Source organism: Alligator sinensis, unplaced genomic scaffold, assembly GCF_000455745.1.
Source record: "Alligator sinensis unplaced genomic scaffold, ASM45574v1 scaffold457_1, whole genome shotgun sequence".
Classification (NCBI taxonomy): domain Eukaryota; kingdom Metazoa; phylum Chordata; order Crocodylia; family Alligatoridae; genus Alligator; species Alligator sinensis.
Window position 1 is genome coordinate 60291 of NW_005842840.1, and position 24784 is coordinate 85074.

Here is a 24784-nt window from a genome sequence, read left to right on the forward strand (position 1 = left end):
GGGGGGGGGTCACTCTTCAGGACAGTGCAGTCTGTCATTTTAAACATCCTTCCTTTGTTCTGCCATGTTACGTCTCTGACTGCCACCCATCTTCATTACTGTCCTACAACTAAAGAGCGCTACGGCATCCGGGTTTATCAACACACGGGGAATCCCCATATTCCCCCCTGCGGCAGGCTGCGGGGAAGGAGGATGTAATCATCTAAGAAGACAAACAGTATTTCAAAAGGGGGGGGGGGGGGGGGGGGGGACGGTGGGGGCGTGTGAGGGGGGAGGGGGGGGCGAAAGCAGTTTGCGAACATGCTGTGCTCCCCTTTAAACAATCCCGTCTTCCAAAAACATGACCCTTCTTGCGAGGATGCATCCTGAACTGGGACCAGAGGCACAGCTGAAGCCTCAAGCTGCCCTTCTACTGGCGTCCTACTGAAAACAAGGAGGGAACAAAAATGCAAGTGTTACTAATGTAACTTAAGCCCTTCCTGCCCTGGATTTCCTGAGAAAAGTACCCTGGGAAGCTCTGAATGGTCATTTGGGTCAGTGGGAGGAGGAGAGGAGAAAAAGGAAATGAGAAATTCAATTTTTCCTTTTTGGATTAATACAGAATCCACAAGAGACGCGAGAGTTTTCAGCTAATTTGAAACCAATCAGTGATCACTGAGTGGAGAATCTTTTCAGCAACTCGCCCCCAATGCTCTCTTACTGCTTTGCGGCGCTATATTCATGTGCAGCATTCGCCATGCAGAGATTTTTCCCCGAGATTGGCAGATCTGGGACACCAGCTTTCTACCATAGAGCGGGGGGGAAAATTTCTGGGTTTTTTTTAAGCTTCTTGCTTAGGCATTTTTCTTTCTGAAATCAATGCAGCAGCATTTACAAGCTCCTTCCTGGATGGTGCTGTGGGGTTTCGCAAGCTCAGACAATGCATTTGCAACATATCCTCACGTACCAACATTTTAAAATCTGGCTGGCCTGCTTTCACGTATCCAAACCTTGGTTGCCAAAACTGTTACCTCCACAACGTCTTGTGAAAATATAACCTCTCACAAAGATCTATGCACTACTTCCCATTGGAGGGCAAAGCTTCAGGCACTATGTGCTACAGTAGTACCGAGACCCCAGCAGCTTCCACGTTCCTTCCTCAGGCAAATCTCTCAAACAGCAGCAGCTTGCACTTCTTTGAAGACAGTGAACTTGGCAGAAACCGTGCCCTTCATGCAGCCACTAATGAAGCAAATGGAGAGGTAAATGGACTAGCTGTTAGAGCACTTGCCATGGGTGGTCTAGTTGGTAGGCAAATGTCAGGGTGCTACATAAAAAGGCACCTGACACTTGTCACAACCCAAGGGTGTGATTTTGTTTGTGTGTGCGCTTTGGCACCACTGAATTATTTTTCCGCCGTTTGAAGCTTTCTTTGCAGTGTGCATTTCTTCTTTGCAGCATAGAAATGCACGTTGCAAGGAGTTCCCGCCATTTGTATTCTAATTCGAGCCCCATTATTGGCTTGCGTTAAATTATTCACACGTGGCGGCTAGCGATTGGCTTGCTAGCCGTATAAGAGGCTTGAGTGGTTTCCGCCCAAGTTGGAGGACTCACGAACACCAGGAGGAGGAGACTTCACGTCTCGTGAAGATCTCTAAGCGCTGCGGAGCCTATTGGACCCAGTGTATTCAAAGAAGGCAACAGGGGTCTGATCAGCCTCTAGCCTCTCCCCGTCACCCAGCGCAATCCTCGACGTATCCCTCTTCCCTGCGCGCAAAAAGGATCCACGGAGCCTCGACAACTCCGTGGGAGTGATCCGAATACTGTCTGAGTCCTCAAACGAGGATTTAAGCGGAGCTGTGCCTGGGAAACTGTCCAGCCTACACCGCGACCATCTTCGGTGTAAGTAAACAATCTTGAATCAACCATTACGAGTCCGTGCCTAATTCTAGCGTGTCGCCTGCTTTCTCCGACCCAGCGTGCCCGGGCTGCTGGCCACAGCCCGCGCGGCGCGAAAAAGGGCCCAGATCGCTCCCGGAGCGCACAACACTAAGGCAAGCAACGCAAAATACTACTGCTCAGCTCTGCCGGTTCACAGCATTACGAAAGAGACAATCAGCAAAAGCTGCTGAGGAATTATATGCACAGCCACAATACTATTTTCCTACTGGAAATGCTAAAGGGGTGGAGGAAATGAGGTCTCACTCATTTGTATGCCTTCGAACTTTAAAAAGGTTGGATTTCAGAGGCCAGATCCTGAAGTTTTAACTCGAGCTTCAAATCTTTTAACTCCCCACTTCAAATCAAGGGGAGTTGCACCAAATCTAGGACTGCAGGATTTGAGCTTTCACATACAAAACAAGCATCAAGAAAAACAAACTAGGAAAAAAAACCAAACCAAGTCTTCTGCCATCTGAGAGCATCAAATAGCAGTTGTCCTTAGAGAAAGATTTCTGGGATGCAACTGGGATTTTGCTAGCCTTCAAGAAAAATAAAAGCTACAACAGCAGCAAGAATTCTTGGCTTCCAAGCTCACACAGAGGCGAGGCCCTGTCACAAAACAAGCTCCGGAAGATGCATACCCACAGAGGCCCAGATCTTTTCCCTTATTATGCCATATGAAAAAGAGACCCAAGAAGTACGATGCTGGACTTCTGAGGTCTAAAGCAAGCTGGCGCCCAATTGAGAAGAAAAAAGAGAGGAGAAGATAGGAAAGAATAGGAATCCTCGACTTGTATTTTGTTATATGCCTTAAGTTCAGCAGTATGCCTCAATCCTGCAAGGTGCTAAGTACTCTCCACTGCTGGCACCATTAATAGGAGTCAAGAACACTCATCATATTGCTGAAGCATTCTTGAGAGGATAGGAAGTACTTCTCATGGATCCAACTGGCAAAATGGCAGAGGTTGAATTTACTTAACACAGGGATTCAGAGTATGGATCACACTGCAATTCAGAGATTGTCTTGTGGATGCTTGCCTTCCTTCCGACGATCATTTAGACCTCTTCCTTTCCCATTCACAGGCTGCCAGCACTCCTGAGGCAATGACAGCAATTACGTACACAGAGGGCTCATATCAGCAAAGCATGTAAGGTAGCTGTAGCTTCATTTGTTATTACAGTATTAAGATGCTGAAAATATGGGATGAGGAGCTTGTTACATGACCTACCAGACCTCAACAAACCACTGGCACATGCATTACAGGTAACATTTTGGGGGCTACCAACTTGACACAAATACACAGGGGACTATTTTGTTCCATGTGTTTTGCAGACAGATAAGATGAGGAGTAGAGCCTTGTTTCTCTCTATTTTTAATGTATTGCTTCTCCACTAATGCAAAATAAAAGTAACCCCCCACAAACACTAAGTTTTTACACTGCTCCCCCATTACCAATTGCACAAAAGCTCATATAAAAACATTTCCTTCTATTTATGATGTAAAAAAATCCATCTTGAACAAACACAGAGAGAAAAGATGAGAAGGGACGCCTAGTGCATTAGTATAAATTAAACTGGAGTAAATTACATGGACACACAATATGTAGACAGGGCTGTAAAATGTGTTGTTACCGCTTATGAATTTTAATTACGGAAATGATTTACAGGGTTCCAGGCATTAAGGAGAGGGCTCATCCTATTATGTTTGGAGGCAAATACTCTTTCGGATTTGTAATATGTATGTACAAAATGAATCCATATGCAGTTGAGATGCGTCTTCCCAATGCTGCAGGATAATTTCAGATCTTCCTTCTTATTAAGATGATGTCTGTATGTTTTCTGGTGATCTTGCTAATCTGTTCTTTTATGTTTGCTGATTTGCGAGCTAATAAAGGCAAACTCACTGTCAATTCTGCCTTTGACACTGACAAGAATTTTAATAGAACATACTTTTTAAAGGCGCTTCACAGCAGCACGCATAAAAAAAAGAACCCCACCTTGAGCTGCCTGACCCAACAAAACAGCGACAGTCCAAATTTGCGTATTTTGGCAAATCTTTTTCAGTGCCTTACCAGCAGCAAGAACAAAGACAGGATAAGAAGGGCAGTTTTACTATGAGCATCCCTCCAAATAGCTTTTCAGTTTCAGAAAGACAGGGGTTGTCCACATATCAAGTTCCCTACTTTTAGGGAAAGTCTGGCAAAATTAAGTACTGAACTTGGCATTGGTAGAGATGTAAAAAAAATGAGGAGACATCATAAAAGGTCAAATATAAATGGCTAATTTACTTGCTTACCCTACATGCTGAAGGTCTGCAGAAAGATCAAACTGGATGGCAAGTTTGCCCATCTTCAAATTTTCACTTGAATGTCAGGACTACTGCCCTTTGTGGTCCCATCTGATGCTACAGACAGATCAAGATATCTGACGCTGAAATGCAGCCATCTCAGAAATGGTAGGTAACAGCTATTCAGATATCTCTGACTGTATGCATGCATTTAGGACTGCAAGGAAAATCATTAAATCTTAAGTGTATTAATTCAATGTGGCTATTTTATAATACTCCTCTAACAATGTTTTTCTCTCTTCCTGTTGCAGGAAGCAACAAATTCCAATCCACGCAGTCAAATGGCTTTTTCATATTTAATGTGCTGTGGGAGTGGTCTGCTAAGTTGCGAGTTGACTAATAATGCACACTATAAGAGTGTTAAGATAGCTAATTAAACTGACCTAGTTAAGAAAGACAAATGGCAAGAGATTATTTTCTAAGTGAAGAACTATACATTTTGACATAAGTTTGCAACAGTCATGGATCAGTTTCAAATGGGGACTCGTTTCAAATCCTAACTCTTGTATATAAAGATTCCTCTTTGTCAAATTGGAAGAAAGATATCTCCTAGTTTTCACAAAGTTTTGGCCAAAAAGGGATGTTAAAATGAAAAGTACCATTATTTGCAATATTAACGTAAATTAACCTTAACCGGTATTGGCTACAGCCAAGGCTGGGGACTTCAGCTGGGGTGTGCCGATTCTTCTGCTAGGAGCAAAGCCAGAGGTTCCTGGCTAGAAGGTCTTGCCCCTCCACTCAGGGTCAGACCGATTGTCATATTTGGGGTCAAGAAGTAATTTTACCCCATGGTCAGATTGGTATCGACTGTGGGAGGGGTTTGCCTTCCTCTGCAGTGTGGGGCACGGCTCTCTACCCAGGGCCTCTTGTGCATATAGTAACATTTTATAGAAGTAGGACATAAGCTGCTGCAGTTCCCCTGTTATATTGTGGAACTGCAGCAGACCTAGGGTGTTAGGTTTATGTTGTGTCAGGGTTTAGGGTAGTCTTATGCAGAGTTTAGATTACGGTTCTACGGGATGTTTTGGATAGGAATGATCTTGCCTCAGGCAGGGGGTTGGACTAGATGACCTCTGGAGGTCCTCTTCCAGCCCTGCTACTCTATGACTCTATCCCGCCTCCATGAATACGTCATTCAGTCAGCCCTGCTGACTTGAGAGGGGTCAAAGGTCTTGTTAATAAATAAAAATTAGGACATTTTATTTCATTTAGTACTGAAGTTCTTGTCCTTCAGCAAAGAGTTTTTCCAAAGCACAAGGTAAGACAGAAATGAATAGATACATTGTTACAAAGAAATCTAAGATATTTCATTATCTCCCATTTCACTGACAAAAAGACTTGAGGTATTTTAGCTGGATGCCAGATTAGAGAACTAGAACTCGTGAACATCAATGTTCTCACTGCACGTTACTAATTAATAATGTGAAGGGACACTAATGTATCAAGAAATACCTTTAAAAAGTATAAAACCTTAAACCTTTAAGAAACAAGTGGTTTTTAAGTCAGCTAGTTTCAACTCTCACGCTACAACTCATTCTACAATATTAGCAAGAACATTCTCAGCATTTAATATAGAAGCATGGTTAATAAAATTCAAAAGGCACACTTTCCACCCCCCCCAGTGAGGCAGCCAAAACACATTAGGAGGTCAATGAGCTCCAAATGAAAACTTCTACTGCTCTTGATTTGCTGTGAGCTATATTAAAAATGCAGCATGAAAACCTGAGAGCAAAACCAGGGAATGAAAGCTGAAATTTACCCATGCTATTAAGTAAATAATCACTGGAAGGAGTTGTTATACTAGAAAATATACACTGCATGGCATCTTCCCTCATCTTCACTTCTATCTGCTATAATTAACAATAAATCATTCCATGTGCAACAGCACCCTGTTATTACATAAATAAAACACTAGCAAAGGAGCTTGTCAAGACTGATTTATATGAAGTGCTGCTCTGAAGTTTATTGGATTTCCATAATAAGAAATCATAGCATATCAATTTTTTTCCATTAATCTTCTGGGCTACATATCATAATTTCTAAACAAAAAAGCAACTTAGTTCAGCATAAGCTGCTCACAAGTTACTTAAAATGGATATCAAGCTTCCTTATAAGTGGACGGGTGTTGGAACAGGACAGAATAGGGCATCGCATCAAGAATGTGCGATTCGGTACAGCTGAGGCACCAGCAGCAGAATCTTATAATGTAGGGTACAATCATACAGCGAGTGGAATTGGGGCAGAAGTCATATTGACGGTGGTGAGTGATAAAGCCTTTCATTTGGTGCATGAAAAGCAGCCTTTGCCAGGACACCATACATTTGGATCAAGTGCAACCTGCTGCAACTGAAATGAGCCTTATAAACAGTCCCCAGCTGCTTTTAATTAAATCATTTTTTTCCTGAAAATAATCACACCTGATAGTATCCAGCTGTCACTCAAACTGCATCTTTAACCAAAAAACTGAAATATGGCCTCTATACAGTCATCCACCGCACATTCTAAAAGATGACATGCACAGCATTCGTATAGAGCAGGGCTGGGCAGCTATTTCAGCTGGAGGGCCATTTAACTAATTCTGGTGAGACTTCAAGGGCCACAGGGGTAGCCCTGCCCCTTGACAAGTGCCCCACCCCCTGGTCGCCACCTTGGAATCAAAAGTCCTGTCCCTGACCCCCACCACCAGAAGTCCCTCCCCTTGCCTTGAAAGTACTCCTTTTGGGAGCTGCGGGGTGTTGCCATCTTGAAACCTGAAAAAAAAAATCCTATGCTAAACAAACAAACAAAATCAAACATCTACTATAACTTATTTTGATTTTATTTTTATAAAATTGTCCTGATTTATGTGCGTTTGCATAGTGTATCTAGAGCTGACTGCATAACAGCTCCAAATACAGCCTTAGTCTTGTATCTTGCGTACAGGGTGTGTGCGTGTGGGATTGGCGGGGGGGTGGGAGTGTGTGTGGGGGCTGAGGAAGGATGTGGATGCATCTGGGGTGGGGTGCATGGGAGGGTGGTGGTGTGAGTTCAGAGTCCCTGGAGCATGCAAGTCCCTGGAGCTACACATGGTAGCAGCGAGCGGGTCCAGCCCTGCCCAGTCCTATAGCACGCAGCTTCCCGCACTCCCACTCCAGTCCCCAGCCGGTGGTGGCAGCGTGCAGGGCCAGCCCCATCAAGCCCTGTAATGCAGCTCCCACCCAAATCCCTGGCTGCAAATGGTGGCAATGTGCTAGGCCAGCCCCACCCACTCCAACAGCACTCCCGACCGGGTCCCCGGCCACACCTAGTGGCAGGGTGCAAGGCCAGCCCCACCCAGCCCCATAGCATGCAGTTCCCGTGCTCCCATCCAAGTCCCTGGCCACACATGGTGGCAGCATGTGGGGCCAGCCCGACCCAGCCTCATAGCCCACTGCTCTGGCACTCCTGCAGTGTTTGGGGCCAGCCCAGCCTGACCCCATAACGTATGGCTCCCCCATGCTCCCAGCCCCCTCTCCCCCAGTGGGAGGCCCTGGCCCAATGAGGCTCTTACCTGAATTCCCACTCTCACAGGCAGGGAGGCTGGCAACAGTCACTGAGTTGCCAGTGCCTCCTGGCTTGGGGCAGGGGTTGGCTGCTTAGCACCCGGAGGTGCACCTCCTGCACAGAGGCGCTGGCTTGCAGGGGGCAGCAAGGGCCAGGGCTTATGGAGGGACCCTGTGGGCCAGCTGGAATTGCCTGGCGGACAAGACTTGGCCCACAGGCCATATTTTGTCCACCCCAGTATAGAGGCTTTTCCAAAAATGTACCTCCAAGATTTGCATTCAAGGGGGATAATGGAGTGAACAGCACAAAAATTCAGTGATTTATCAAAAGGCATAAAGATCAAGGCTTCAGTGTGCTTTTTCTGGGAGTGCAAGCTAATCTAACATGCAGCCAAGATATTTAGTTGGAACCACCAAATCTAAAAGCATGGCTGAAAAAGTGGTATCAAGAGGAAGAAAAGTTAGAACAATATGCCCCCAAGAGAAAAGGTCCTTCCTAGGAGATGATTGGAATTAATGTGGGAGGTGACTACAAGAACTTCCCTGGGCATCCATGACTACCGTACAAATAATGGATCAATAAAGGACAGCTTTGTAGTGCTCATCTCTAATACCTTAAGTTTATGAAGAGAAGGATTTGCAGCTGCCAAGTGTAAAGATCTAGCTTTGAGATATGTAAAACACCACATGGGAGTATAGGTATCATCTGTGCCTTCAAAGTAATCTAAAAAGATACGGTGCAAAATGAGGGATAAATTAGCTTGACCAACAAGTAAACCAGGGGTTTGTGTTTAATTAAAATTAAAAAAAAAAAAGAAATCCTATGCTATCAACATAAACTGACTCAAAACAGATAGGCTGACAGGCAAAGTGAATATTACAAGTGCAAAGGGAAAGCGATCAGAGAAATAGGTAAACCAAATATATCATGACAAATTCATGTCTGTTAGACTGCAAGGAGACTGCAAGTATAACCGCAGGTTCTTTGGACCCCTGAGGGATTAAAGGGGGTAATTAAAGTGGATAGTGAAGCAGTGAAGCTAAATGAATTTGCTGCATTAGTCTTTTATTATAGATGACAAGGGGGAAAAACTCCAATTCCAAGAGCTCTTTGGTGATTATTGGCCTTAACGGAGATTTGAGTCTCTAAGTAGAAAGTTACAGAACAACTTAAAATACTCAAGAGCAGTAAGCCACCAGAACCAGATGGCATCCACCCCATGGGACAGTAAGGAAATAAAGTGTAAAATAGCTAAGAAACTGATGAGGATGTGCAATACAGCCTTAAACTGCAATAGTTACTGAATACCAGAGAATCATTTACATACTGCTCTCTTCAGGAAAGGAGCCAAGGAAGAACCCAGGTATTAGAAGACCAGTGAACCTACCCTCAATACCAAAATGGGTCAAGACACTAGGATGTAACGCTTGAATAAGTCCATGAACTAGGGCCAAACAGGGAAGCAGTCGCAACTAAAATTCAAGTGCGAATGCTGCTTAGTCTTTTTCATTTTAAAGAAACTCTGCAAAAACAAGAGGAATTAAATTGCTTTGCTTTTTCTTAAACAAATACTGTAATGGAAGGTTTTAAACCCAAGGACTGACACATTCCCTGTTGCATGAAACCAGGCAGGGAACACCACTGTCTGTTTTCACTGTCAAAGCTGAGTGAAATTCAAAATGTCAACAACAAAAAAAATCTTCTAAATGGTTTTCACAAGCTAACATAAGAGAGAGAGCATCATCTTCATGACAAAAATGCACGCTTCAGCTTGAACGTGAATGTAAACACAGCATACCTCGCTCATCATGAGTGGTTGCAGAAATTATACCAGTCAGGTTGTCTTCAAAATGTAGGAATTTTTTGATGGGTTACTTCATGAGCAAAGAGAATTAATCAAAATAGTCTTCCAATTAGCTACCAGTAAGAAAATGCCTAATTGTTGGTTAAAAATTGGTTAAGCCTGTTTCATAGATATGCCTGGCTTGATAAATGTCTTGAGTCAGTAGTTTCACTCAGTGGAATAGAAGTCAACTTGTCCTGAAGGCTCACTCTGTGAGTGTATGCATGTGTCATGGTAACATTGGTTATAAAGAAAAATTTGACATTATTGTCTAATGTTTCTCTAAACTTTAAAAAAAGTATATAAGCTCACTGCTGGGACGATTCTTGCCTTGCTTCTCATATTTACTTTCCACTAGTTTGTAATCAAAGCATTTTATAAATATTATTTAAAATAGTTAAATGTTTGGAAATACTTATAGAAAACATTTGCTTCTCAGAGATGACAAAGGTTCACGCAATACCCCAGATGTGCACTGAAGTTACCTGATCCTAAATGTTCTTCAGGAATAAAAGGGAACATACTGGCAAACTTTGCTGTTAACACTTTTGGGTTCTGAGCTTATAAAATTGTTTCAGAAAAATCAGAACACACTGGGTCAGACTGTAGGTCCATCTTGCCCAGTCTTCTGCAGCCTCCCTGAATGTGTATAGGTATGCCCTTAGGGTCTAGGAAGTTGTGATTCAGAAGCTGAACCCCTCACCTCCCATTCTCAATAGCTACTCATGCACCTTTCCTCCAAGAATCTGTCTAATCCTTTTCTGAATCTGGCTACGCTTTCAGCTTCCACTAGATCTTGTGGCAATGAGTTCCACACTTTAATTACACATGGTGAGAAAAAGGTCTTGTTTTTGTAAGTTTTAAAATTACTATCCATTAGTTTCATCCAGTGGCTAAGACTGGATGCTGAAATGGAAAGTGAACAGGGTCTAACCAGGTTTTTTCCCCACAGTTCCTCTCTCACTTGCAGCTTCCAGCATTGAGGCCATTTATAGATGTGCTCTGGGAGTTGTGGGGGAGCACTTTAATTAAAGCGCTCTAATTAAAGCTCCCAAAATGTCACATGCATCAGCGTGTCTGCACTGAAAAATGATGGTGGGGGTGCTTTAAAATGCCCCCACTACCATGTTTCAGCACGGGAACGCTGATACACATGACACTGGAGCCTGCTGGAGCACAGCTCCAGCTGAGTCTGCTCCGACACGCTGTAATTACAGCGCATTGGAGCGGCCTCCCTGAATGTGTATAGGCATGCCCTTAGGGTCTAGGAAGTTGTGATTCAGAAGCTGAACCCCTCACTCCCATTCTCAATAGCTACTCATGCACCTTTCCTCCAAGAATCTGTCTAATCCTTTTCTGAATCTGGCTAAGCTTTCAGCTTCCACTACATCTTGTGGCAACGAGTTCCACACTTTAACTACACACAGTGAGAAAGAGGTCTTGTTTTTGTAAGTTTTAAAATTACTATCCACTAGTTTCATTTTATGACCCCAAATTCTTGTATTATGAGAGCCAGCAAATAATTAATCCCTATTTACTTTATCTTCACCACTTAAAATTTTGTAAACCCTTATGTCCTTCCTCATGCATCTCTTTTCTAACCTGAATAGGTCCAGCCTCTTCAGTCTCTCCTCGTATGGAAGTCCCTCTATACAACTAATCCTCCTTGTTACTCTTCTCTGCACCTCGTCTAGTTCTTCTACACTCTCTCTCTATTCTATATTCACAGCATGGATGCACAGTGGATTCATAAAAGGGCATGATATTTCCTCTTTTATTTATTCATTCCTAACATTTTCTTTGCCTTTTGATGGCTGCTGAGTACTGAGCCAATGTTTTTAGTGAGCTGTCTACAATGACGCCCAGATATATTTCCTGGGTAGTAACAGCTAATGTAGAACCCATCATAATCTAAGAAAGTAAGCAATGGTAGACAGGATAGGATTCTGGATCTGCATATGCAACGTAACAAAAAACACAGAGTGTTTGAATGACTTTAAAAACAGAAGACAAAGAAAATCTGGTGGCATTACTTCAATAACAAATCCTTACCTGGAGTCCCCTCCATTCATGGTAACCTTTCCTAAAATGCACTTCATCTCTCTAAAAGTAGCTTTGTAGATACTACATCATGAGGCTTCATATTTACCACTTCTTGGTAATTCAACATAAAACATGCTCAGCTGCCGGTTCCTAGTTTGCATCCTTGCAAATTCAGCTTTGGCTCTTTCCACGTCTCACATGATCACCATTAAAAAATTCTGGCTGCCTAATTAGAACTTCACACATGCACAAACCCCAGCACCTTCATCAGTGCACTTTCACAGGTGTGAAGTACTGGAATTCAGCAAATAACCTGACAGTACTCATTTCCCACTGGATTTGCTCTGCAGGACTAAGGATATTAAAGAAAACAGAAGTAGCCTGTCATTAAAGTCAACAGATCTAACTCTGAATAGAGAGTGCAAACAAAGGCAGTGCCAGTTTTACACCGTCACCTCTCAGGGTTTTTTTGTTTTATTTTGGGGTGGGCTTGTTTTTGTTTAAAAGACCCTAAAAAAGAAAGAGCAGAGATGGAAAAGATTTAAGGCAGTCGACACTCATGGTGAAGCTCCAAACACCAGGATGATTTATCTTGAGAAAATCAACAAGAGGAGTCTTCACTCAGTTATTCAGTATCACAGCTGGCATGATGGCCTTTTTTTCAGCTTCTAGTTTAGGACAGGAATAAAAGACTGCTACTAAATTAAATCTAAAATTTAAAACTATCAGCACAATACTTCATTCCACGTAGAGTCCAGTGCTAGAAGTTATAGCCTCAACTATAATTGCTGGATCTTAAGAACAGTAGAGCATGTATATGTATCTCTGACCATAAAATGTAAGAAAGATTATCTAAATCCAGCAGAAACTTTGAGCTTTGCAAACTAAATGAGTGGAATGGAGTCAATCCACAGGCCGGATCTGTCAAGTTTGGGCCCTGCACACCTGGATTGGGCCCCACAATGCGGTGGCCCCATGCTGCTGATCAAGTATGCAGGGCCAAATTATCAGGCCTGCTGGGCTCTCCATGGATCTGGAAATATGGCCACAGGGGAGTGTGATTAGCACTACCATCGCTCCCGCGCTGTTAAATTTTCTGACCCATGGGGGCCCACCAAGCCAGATGACATGGTTCCACAAGCCAGATCTGGCTCCGGGTCAGCGGCTGAGCACCCCGATCTAATCACATCCTTCCAAGCAGAGATTCATGGAAACTGCATTGAGAGAAGGTGAGAAAGGAGAGTTGCCTCACATACACTACTTCGGACAATGGGCAAATGAGTGCACAATGAGTTCCTTTTAATAAGATACTGGTTTTGTTCACTCAGAAAAGCCAGAAAGATGACTGAAAGAGACAATGGCTGGGCCAGGCACAGACTTGGTTTTATGGACACATTATATAGGGAACTAATTCATCCAAAAAGATTCACAAAAGCAGATTTGAAAACACAGAATATTAATTTATCAACTCATTTTCTAAAGCCACCTGAGAGTGTTTAGGTCTTGCAAACTTTCCTAGGAGGTGTTCAACAGCATAGAGGTAATCTGGCCCTGGCCTACTGATGAGCTCATAGCATGGCTCTAGTGAAAAGCTACTAAATATTTTATCTATATGCTGCATGCATTATTTAGTCCTCAAATGCAACAACACGAGGGAAGTCTTTGAGTCCGTACTTCTACATACTTACTGTATTGAGTGCATTGAGTGTAGTGTCATCACGAGATGCTGCAACACAGCCATCTTCTGTGGATCCTCCATCACACATCCCTGCAAAAGCTGCCATGCTCCTTTATAGTCAAAGAAACAAAAATGAAATACTTTATCCTTTAATTACACACATTAATCAATAAGCAGGTAAGTCTTGCAGTGTAAAACATTCCTCTCCGGACCTTGCAAATCTGCCATGTAACAGAGACCTACCTGCCATGGTGACCACAAGGAAGAGCCAACTGTTTTTGCCCCACTGCATGCCTTTGGTATCAGGCTATTTTTAGTATTGAATAACTGTGTAAAAATGTGTTTCAAACTCAACCTAAGCTGACACCATCATGATTTAATTCCACAAGACAGCACTGAGGCCCAATCAGCAGGGTGATTCAATTAGCAAAAATACATATAAAGGCACAGTTTTGGCCACCTGACTTCTCTTGACAATGTTAGTTTCATTAAGCCGGCAAGCTGGCTTGGAATTAAGAGTAGGTTACAAGGTCACTATTTTATTACAATTGAAGAATGACTATTTATCCACTCACATTCCAGTTTAATGCCTGCCCACTATTTTTGGAACCTGATCTTCATATGTCAGTTTATGTTTCAACTGACTGACTAGCTAAGATTTAACTAAATTCTAGAAATAGACACTATGGCTGACAAGAGAATATTTATTATGGAAAGGACGTCTCTGCTATAAAAATGGATTTACCCACAGCATTTACAGAATTAATTGTTCTGCATACTTCAGCTACTGTGTCACTATCTATACTACACACACACACACACTCCGAGTCCAAAGGGACAGGCCAGCGTGATATTCCCCTGTGCCTCCAAAAACCTTTGGAGTTGCCCAACAAAGCAAATTTGCTACCTTCTAGCATGACAAAATCCCTGCCCTGTTGGAAGAGGCTGTAATAGGGTGACTTTAGCCCAAACAGTCGTGTGCTACAGTCCACACTGCAGCTTGAGATCCTTGGGGGAACTAGAGGCATTTTTGCTTTAGTTACCTTGCTGCCCTGAGGTACATGAGCAAGTCACAGTCATTGACCCCCGGCATCCACACAAGTTCTTCATGTTGTGTTACTGTGCCGCCATCCGGGGAAGGAAATGGCTGCAAATCTGGAAGCTTAGCCTAGGAAAATTGAGAAAGAGTTCAGTGTGATCGTTATTCTTAATTCTGATTAAGCTGAGGAGCTCTGTGAGGGAAGCAGCTTTTATCCCAGATGCACCTACAGGAGAAGCCGAGGCAAAAGGAAGGCTAAGAGACTTGCTGCAGATTTCAAGGAAATAAGTTGTAGACCTGGGAGCCAATCTTACTTGGATCAACTGGCTCCCGTCATCCTTCCCCCCCACTTCTTTTAAACAGCAACATCTGCCAGCAAACAATCAGAGGCAGGCTCCTCTCCCTTTCTATTCACAACGAGGCCTTTGCAGCACATATTCCAGGCATAAGCATCTCAATGGAAGTGCTGCAGCCTGGAGTCATTTTATAATGTTTCATACTGGGTACATTGTCCTCCATCATCTAAAAATCAAAGCGCCTGCACAAACGTTGTGGGATAGTTTAACCTCAATTGCAGGGGCAAACAAGCTATTTCCACTTGTCAAAGGGAAACTGTTCTAACCGCTGTTTGGCAGGATAAAATGTATGCACAAAATATACGAATATGAAAGGAGGCAAGAACACAGCTACCTCGGGAGGTATCTATTCCATTTTAACTCCTCAGTAAAAACCCACACATTTGACATTTAGTGCGTTTACAAAGAAATTCTTAGTAAATCATTAAAACCTCAAAATGACCTAAGGAAATTTGCTGAAAGCAAGATAGCTTGGTGAAATGAACTCTGCCATTAAACGAGTATTACACTGTATCCAGAGACCCAATTAGCATCTTTAGTCATCTATAGCAATAGGATGAGATAGTTGAGAGCTTTTTTGGAAACAGCTTTTAAGCCCTATAATTACCTCTTACAGTTACAATGCTAAACATATTTGAAAGGCAATATTTATACATAACCAGTAATTACAAGTCACAGGTTTAGATGTCTTTCATGTTCTCCTCTTTAATCTGTACTTTATTTTACTTCTTTCCTAGGAAAATGGATAGGTCACTGCAATTCTCTGCTGTGGAAGAACAAGCAGACATTACGGACGTTGCTTCCAGTGGAGACTGGTATGAGACCAACACATTCGGTGCACCTGTTCGCAGCACCCAAGGTGCTTTCAATGAACTAGCATTGTTCTATGCCCTACAACAGCAATTCTCAACCTTTTTAGGCTCAAGGCACCCCTCCATTACTTTTGGGAATTGAGCAGCACCCCATTTCAAAAACTAACTTTATTATGCTGCTTACCCTCCTTCCAGATGTGCCAGGTAGTGTAAGCAGGTGAATGGTCAGGCAAGGACTGAGCCTAAGCCTCTGCTTATCTCCTTACATCCCATGGCACCCTTTCAAAGGGTCTCACAGCAAGCTTGGGTGCCCTGGCACCCTGGCTGAGAATGACTGCCTTAGACACAAATTTCCTCATCACTGCTTTCCCAAGAAAGGACTTCTTGAATGGGTCAGTTCATGAAATAGTCAAACAAACAAACAAAAAAACTACTAAATTACTAACTGGGGCATTCAGGTAGGACTCCTGGTCTGTTCTTTATCTGCCTTTGTGAATTGTAATGCTGGGCACTAATGCAACCACAAAACACATTATTTTTCATGACAGAACTTAGGAACCCGACATGGAAGCGGTTCTTGCCCTTGGGATCTTGCAATCTAAGTAAAAAGAAAGTATTCTTGTCTAGTGATTAGAGCACCAGCGGAGAGGACAAATCCTGGATCTGTCCCTGGTCTGGCCTTCAGTAGGGAAAAGTGGGGGAGTCCTCAACCTCAATACAACCCTGAGGAACTTTGAGAAAATTATCCAGGAGCACATCTGCGAGGGGCCGGCAGGGAAGATTATGCTTAGGGGCAACCAACATGGGTTAAATCGAGGCAGGTTCTGTCAGACCAACCTGGTAGCTTTCTATGACCAAGTCACAAAAGCCTTGGATGCAGGTGTCACGGTGGACGTAGTCTTCCTGGACTTCAGGAAGGCCTTCGACACTGTCTCTCACCCCATCCTCATTAAAAAATTAGGCGTCTGTCATGTTGACACCTACAGTCAGATGGGTCGCAAATTGGCTGGAGGGTCACACTCAGAGAGTGGTGGTGGATGGGTCATTTTCGACCTGGAGAGATGTGGGCAGTGGGGTTCCCCAGGGCTCGGTCCTCGGGCCCGCACTGTTCAATATCTTAACTGGCAACTTGGACGAGGGGGTGAAAAGCACCTTGTTCAAGTTCGCAGATGACACTAAGATGTGGGGAGAAGTGGGCACACTAGAAGAGAGGGACAGGCTACAACTAGATCTGGACAGATTACAGGGGTGGGCGGATGAGAATAGGATGGGTTTCAATACTGACAAGTGCAAGGTGCTGCACCTGGTGGGGGGGGAAGAACCAGCAGCACACCTACAGGCTGAGGAACTCCCTTCTCATCAGTGTGGAGGCAGAAAAGGATCTTGGAGTCACTACTGATTCTAAGATGAACATGGGCCAACAGTGTGGGGACGCAGTCAGGAAGGCTAACTGCACCTTGTCGTGCATCCATAGATGCATCACGAGCAGGTCCAAGGAGGTGATGCTCCCCCTCTATGCGACACTGGTCAGGCTGCAGTTGGAGTCCTGCATCCAGTTCTGGGCGCCGCACTTCAGGAGGGACGTGGACAGCATGGAGAGGGTCCAGAGGAGGGCCACCCGCATGATCCGGGGTCAGCAGGACAAGCCCTACGAGGAAAAGCTACAAGACCTGAACCTGTTCAGCCTCTACAAAAGAAGGCTGAGAGGGGACCTAGTGGCCGTCTATAAACTTACCAGGGGGACCAGCAGGCTATGGGAGAGTCCCTGTTCCCCTGAGCACTACCAGGGGTAACAAGGAATAACGGCCATAAGTTGACTGAGAGTAGATTCAGACTAGACATCAGGAGGCACTACTTCACAGTCAGGGTGGCTAGGAGCTGGAACCAACTTCCAAGGGAAGCGATGCTCGCCCCTATCCTGGGCATCTTCAAAAGGAGGCTAGACAGCCACCTACCTGGGGTCATTTGACCCCAGCATCCTTTCCTGCCCATGGCAGGGGGTTGGACTAGATGATCTGCTTAGGTCCCTTCTGACCCTACCAACTATGAATAGCTTCAGTTAAAAACCCAGTGAAGTCAAAGCAGTTTGCAGTCTTCATGTCTTCCATTATCTAAAAATCCTCAGGACATATCCTCAGTGACCAACCTGAATTAGCAGGTTGAGTAAGACTACAGGACAACTAGATATATTATAAACCTGACCTGCTAGATTCATCTGAAAACTACAAATTGAGATAATACCTTTTATCAGACCAACAAGATTTTTTGGGGGGGAAAAAAAAAAAAAAATTCTTTAATTGCAAGCTTTCAGGCACAAACACCCTTCATCAGGCATTGGAGAAAAGATTGTAAAAGTTCTCCTGGGTAAAAATGAAGGTCTACCCAGGAGAACTTTTACAATCTTTTCTCCAATGCCTGATGAAGGGTGTTTGTGCCTGAAAGCCATTTCATAGGAAATCATATTTCATAAGAATTTTTTTTTGCAAAAGTCTTGTTGGTCTAATAAAAGGTATCATCTCTACTACGAGTCCTGATTGCCTACTAGTTTCAGGTGCCCAACTGGAACCTTATCTTCACATGTGCAGAATATCCACAACTCTTACTAAAGTTACTACAGAAAGCTGGTCTGAGAATGGCTCTTATATGTCTCGTAAGTTGGGCAACCAAAATGAAGGCCTTGCAAATTACTAACCCTTCTTTGTGCCCAAGTTTTTCTACCTATAAAATGCAGCTAATAAATTATACCTTACACAGGAGGTAACAAAGGGCTCTGAGAATTTTGAAGGAAACCTGATAAGGAAATAGCCACATACTAGTCACTATTGTTAATTAAGAAGAATAACCTAGAATCAGTGAGTGCAATCTCTGACTTTATACAATTCTTCAGAAATGATGTCATACAAATTCATCCCAGCCCACTTTCATACTCTGTGTTTTAACAGCCCAAATTCACTGAGGCACCAGTTTTTCTTTTCTTTTTTTTTTTTTTTTAAATAGATTCCCAGTTCTTTTCATTTCCCACAGCCAACAGACCATGTAACGCACTCAAGCAATGGCATCACGGCCTCTGTATCATAAACATCTAAACCGCCTCTGCCTTTACAGGGTCAGAAGGTCAAACATTAACTGGATCATAAAGTTCTTCCAAAAGGCAAAAGAGACATACAAGCCTATATGTGAAAAAGGCATGAACATGAAGAATCTTTTGATAATCTTTCAGATCTTGTGCCCCAAAGTTACCAACTCATTTTTTAATTTAATATATTGTGAAGACAAATTATTAACAGTGAGAAAAGTCCATTGTCAGTTGGTTGGTTTGGTGGTGGAGGGGGTCTACACTAAATGGGCAGTAGGGCCTGTGGCAAGTAGGCAGCTATTCAATCTGGCGTTGGATCCAGCTGCTTCGGATGCCAGCAATCCGATCCGGAGCTCTGGACCGGGTTCCCGCTTCGATCCGGCCGAAACAGCTCTGAAGCTCTGGAGCCACCTCAGAGATCTGGCCATAGGGTATAATGGGGAATCAATGAAATATCTATAACTTCATTGCTTTTTCGTCTGATTTGGATGAACCTTGCAGGGGTGGTAGCCTCTGCTGAGAGCATGAAGCCTGCCAAGTTTCAAGAAGATCGGTGCAGAGGTTCAGGGGAACTGTACCCCAAATTCTTGAAAGCAAAACTCATGTCGTGTCTGTGTTACACCATAGGGCGGTGAAAACTGCAGAGGTGGTGGCCCCTGCTCAGCCCACAAAGCCTGCCAAGTTTCAAGGAGACAAGTGCAAGGGCTTGGGGGAAACTGCACCTCAAGCTGCTGACAGGCAAAATTCATGACATGGGTGACACTGTGTGTTAAGGCGCAGCAGGATGAAAGCTGCAGGGATGGTAGCCCCGGCACAAGCACCCATGCCATGAGTTTAGTCTGTCAGCAGAGTTTGGTCTGCCCTGCACCTATCTCCTTGACAACTGGCAGGCTTTGTGGCCTCAACAGGGGCCACCACCCCTGCAGTTTTCACCCCCCTGTGAGTCTACAAGACTTGTCTGCAAGAAGGAATCCACTAACCCTTCCAGCCATTATGATGGATTTGGACTTGCTCTTTAATAAGTTATGAATATAGTAAGTTGACTTGGTTATTTAGGGGGTTTGTCTTTGAATATATTGGTTTACTTTAATAGGAAGCTGTCAGAAAAAAAAAATCAATGAGGGGAGGAGAAAGAATGGCTCAAACAAACTCCCAGGACAGAAGGAGAGGTAGCCTAATGCAGGACATCAAATGAACACTACCAGCTTTTAAACAGCACTCTCAAAAAGCAGCCAAGACATCAGGGTGAGCCAGGCTCAGACTGGCACATATTAAGCTGTCTGAAGAAGGCAGGCCTGATAAGGGTACTATTTTGGGACAGTAAGACTAGTCAAGATAGACATGCGTGTAGACCGCTATTTTAAAATCCTCTTTTCTCTGTGTTCCTTTGATCCTGCTTTTAATATAAACAATATTTCTTTTTTCTGAAGGCTGTGTTGTTGCCCCATACACTGCAGAGCACGGATACCCAAGGTGAAGAACTACAGGTACCCACTCTCAGCTGGACCTGAAGAAACAGAACCGTTGATGGATGGGGTACAACAGAGTCTAGGGCCTGGTCCAAGGGGCCTAGAACCATCTAGTGCCCTTATCAAGGCCAAACTCCTGGAAAGCTACACTTAGAGGGAGGAAAAGTAAAAAGCTAAACTTGAAATCATTACACAGCACATCAACAGGTGTTCCTGAAAGGACTGTACACAGTATTATAAAAGTATCCTTCACTACAAAAATGTATATTCTTCCCTCGCAGTCCTCTCTGCCTAGAAGGACCTTTTCAGATATATGAAGTTAGAGTTCTCTGGCTTTTGGCACATTGCAATGCCTTGTTCTGCTTCTAATGGAGCGTCCATTTATCCACAGTTTCAATTGGCGTACTCTCATTAAAAAGGGAAAGAGACCAAAGGCAAACTTCTTAAATAATAAAGCTAACAACAAGTTGTCGTCTTGGCAATATGATGATGGGAACACTAAAAGAAAACCAATATGAAACCGTAAGCTTTTGGTAAACTTTGTTTCCTTTTTTTAAATGTTTGATTAACTGAAGTTAAATTCAACTAAATACACTCTTTTTTAAATGCGTAACATGCCTTATCAACTGATTTTTCCTCATTTCCAATAGCAGACCAGATTCCATTAGTCCAACTCCGTACTGAAAAGTCGCATGCATTGGGAATAGTCATTAAAAGAGCAGCACTTACTAGAAAACACCTCCATTGCCTGAAGTGAAGGTGACAAAGGATTGTAAAGAATGCTCACCTGTGTAACTGTGTTAACTACTTAGAAACATGCACAATTTTAAGTCAATATTCCTTGAACTAATTCAACGGCTTTAGCAGGTCACTGAAACACTTAAGCATGTAACACGCAATCAAACCCTTTTTACCTGATGGCTGGGTCCAACTCTGATTTCCCCCTGGGTGCTGTTCAGCCTCCTATCATGAAAGACAAAAAGAACAGCAATCAGTAAGTAAAGGTTACAAGTAACACAGCTTTGCACACACATCCGCTATCCATACAAAAAGCCTTTTGATGTCTGTTTGCAATGCAAACTGAAAAATAGCAAAAATAATGCACCATTAAAGCAAAAAACAGAAGACACATTCTTCAGCAGGGCGGGACATGTTGCAAATGGCAGAAGCCAATGAGTCTGGAATTTTTGGTCAAGCAGCTACCACATTAGCAAATCTCTAACAGGATCATTTCTTTGCGCCACCTATCCAGGCAGCAGTGAAAGAAGGATGATAGATGATGGTCAGTCAACCTGCCTACCTCCAATTTGTGGCGCTCAAATCCCAAGCATCCCAGTCCCAGGGCTTACCAGCTGCAAACAACAAACTTCCAGTGAATCCTGGACTGCCCTTAATCAGTCTATAAGCATCAGAGATTTATGCTCTAAAGAGCAACATACTGATTGCACCATTGCTGTTAACAGCCTAAGTGTCAACACCATATGCTTTAGAAGAAAACTCCTACTCTCTCTCTCTATCCTCTTACGGAAGCATTATGCTCTTATGGAAGTAGCTCAGGAATAAAAAAAGTTTACTTTATTTTGACAGCACAGAGATGATTTCTTTATTAACTTCTGGAAGCAACCAAGAAAGTTGCATCTGCATCCTCACCCCTCCTCTCTTCTTTGATGGTTATATCATAAATGTGTCTTAAAAAGGACAGATGCACCAAAACTGAGAATCTGGGTTACTGGCAAAAACCCACCTTTTAGGGTCATGTCTGGCAAAACTATTCTAACACATGCAGCTCAATTTTGAGAGAAGCTAAGCTCCCCAGAACTACCACTAATTTTGCTTGGTGTCTCAGGTGTTCAGCCTTCTGAAAAATGATGTCTGTAGTCTGCTCAATAAAGGTTCCTGCTTATAGATGTACCTGTGGGATCCAAATGCAGCCAAAGCTAGGAAGGCTGCATTGCGCTGCAGGACCCCTAGAGAGGCATTAAGGAATACAGCAAAGTTCAGAGAGATTTAAATGTCTCAAGGGCTGAAGTTCTGCAAGGTCTCACTTATCGTTTTAAGAATAGTATGTTACTTATGTGCTGCATTAATTCATATATCTTCATGCATATACTGTGAATATACACCATGAGAAAACACAGCAGTCCCTGTGGTCTTCCCACAAACTATACCCATCATTATTTAAATGCAGGTATACGCACTTTTGAGCGAACTATTTCAGTAGTTGCAAGATATTAAAACAATGCTAAACTCACTGGCAAGCAAAATGGAAGAGCTTAACCTGAATCATCTGCCAAAAGTAAAAGCAACCCATTTGGATTGACCTTTATTGTTTAGCTATCGTAGGGAACGATACCGGTACATGAGGTCAGTTACTATTCCTGTGTTTTCCAACGGCCTCTTTAGGCAAAACGGGGTAAATTAAACTTTCTTCAAATACTAGAAATGAAAACCCAGACAGTAGATTTGAACCCTGTATTAGAACACAGATATCCAGATCAAACAGACTAGCATCATCAGAAGTCACAAAGGCCATTAAGAATCCAAGGCATTTTTGAGGTGGCCACGAGCACTTTTAGAGCAACTCCCATGCCAGTATCTCAAAGTACTTCAGAGATTAACAAATTGAACCTCAATGTCTTGGTAAGACAGGGAAGCTTACATATATCTCTTTTGCATAGGTGGGAAAACATGGCAAAAGACTGAAGAGACTTGAACAAAGCCATCACACATGGTGGCTACTCTCAGATCCAGGTCCCATGTTTTAACATCATTAGAGAATGCTTCCTTCTCTACATCCCACAAATACATACCAAAAAAGCGTGGCAAAACACCCCCCTCAAACCACTGGAATCCAAATGGAAGTAAGTAAATGTCAAAAAGGTATTCCCCCTTTTCAAAGGCATCTCTTTAGGATATGCATGGTATATATTTACAGAACTATGGCTTTAATATAGGACATGCACATTTTCAAATTCATTCGTTTCACGGCTTCAGAATAAGCTACCTATCATCTAAAATGAGATTTGTTTGAAGCAATTCCCTAATTAATCAGATGTACATTTTTATTTGTTGTTAAGATAGCTATTTCCTGCTGCAATAAAAAAAAAAATCAACCTAAAAAACAATTTGAGAAGAGAGATTTTATAATGGGAAAACAGGCATTCCCACCTCCTTCACAGAATTCATTATAAAACTGCATTTGTGTCTGAGGGTCAGAGTCACTCAGACTCCCGACTTGCTGAGGTATTGTCTGTCAGGTGGGGTGCCTCAGACCAAAAGCAAGAAACATGAACAGATTTTTGTATTTAAAAAAAACCAACAATAAAAAAGGAACCAATATTCTCAGAGAGACAGAATAAGGGCTGCTCTGCCTAATCTTTCTTCCATCCTGCGCCTTTATTCCCACAGCTCAGTACAGTGAGAAAAACAAGCTGCTAAATCCACTCTTTTATTCCAAAGCACCTTTCCGCACTATGGCTCAGTGCCCAGAAAGAGGTCTAGCAAGAGGGACTCAATGGGGTCTTAAAAGAGCACTGTAAAAGAGCCTCAGCTGCAGCCTTGGCCATGCTCTCGCTCAGCCTATCTGCTCCAATCAGCACAAGGGTCTTAGCTTCTCCGCTCCTTCTGCAAGGTGCACACACCACTTTGCATATCACTCCTGCACAATGGGGTCAAGCTGCTGTTGCACGTATCAGAACTGAATAAATGCTCTGAGTATCAGGCACTAAAGAGCTGGAAAATTTGCTAAGCTGTTCTGGGGGCATCGGTTTCTCCTTGTCAAAAATACACAGGTCCCTTTCTGCATCTGAAAAATGCCTGTTCTGAGCCAGGTCTCAGGGTGATAAGCAGAACTGAAGCTTAAAGAGAAAAGGAAATGCATCCCCAGAGCAGCTACTAAAACAGGGGAAGGGGCAGTGGCTGCTCGCTGCTGGAGACCTGAGTGCAAGTGCTCAGTGGAGAACACACAATTTGCTTTTATCACATTGCAAAAGTAATCACAGAGTCCAACAGGATTAGCAAGATTTGCTGAAGAAACCCAGAACTGTAATGGAATTGCGAGTTTCAATGGGACAAAATTGAGGATGTCTGACTGCAACAAAGCTATGTCATAAATGTACATACATGCATGTGAATGCGCACACACACCCCCCACCGTGCTCCAGATTTACACTGCTTTCATGGCCTACAACCAGTTTCACAAACCCATTTTTCCACACTGTTAAAACAAAAACCAGTTAAGCAAAACTGCTAACGTGGATATGAATCAACAGATAACTTCCAAACAAGCCAAAGGCCCTGGAAAAAACCCAGTAATATTTTAACCTTGCATTCATTCTAAAAGAAATGTAGCAATGCAATTCTTCTCTAATTGCCCATTTCCTTCATTGGCTTTACACTGACAGTACTTAATAAAACGTTTCATATAAAAGTCTTGGGATGTTATATGTTCCAGCATTCTAGAAATAATTGCTAACATACCAAATCCAAAACTTTGCTCCCACTTTCCTAAGTGCATTCATATGGCGGGGGGGGGGGGGGGGGCCGGCAGGGCCGTCCAACCACTGTTATTCACATCTCTTTCTGTACGCAGTCTCTTCATGTATTTTCTTGCTGCTTGTTTGTCATTCCTCTAACAGTTTCCTCAGCAGACACCATGTGCCCCAAAGGTATGTAGGGAA

General features: G+C 43.2%; 1 protein-coding gene across 6 annotated transcripts in view; it reads right to left on the reverse strand.

Annotated features, from left to right (window-relative positions):
- RERE (arginine-glutamic acid dipeptide repeats) overlaps positions 1–24784 on the reverse strand; it is a 327292-nt gene that overhangs the window by 60284 nt on the left and 242224 nt on the right. For all 6 annotated transcript variants that reach the window (XR_003091768.1, XM_025191600.1, XM_014525590.2 and 3 more), the window contains 3 exons: positions 21020–21068; positions 14397–14521; positions 13364–13463 (listed from right to left, as the gene is read on the reverse strand). Coding sequence is in view for 5 of the 6 variants with exons in the window: in XM_025191600.1 (XP_025047385.1) it covers positions 13364–13463; positions 14397–14521; positions 21020–21068 (274 nt within the window). In the remaining variant the exon portion in view is untranslated. The remainder of the gene's footprint in view (positions 1–13363; positions 13464–14396; positions 14522–21019; positions 21069–24784) is intronic.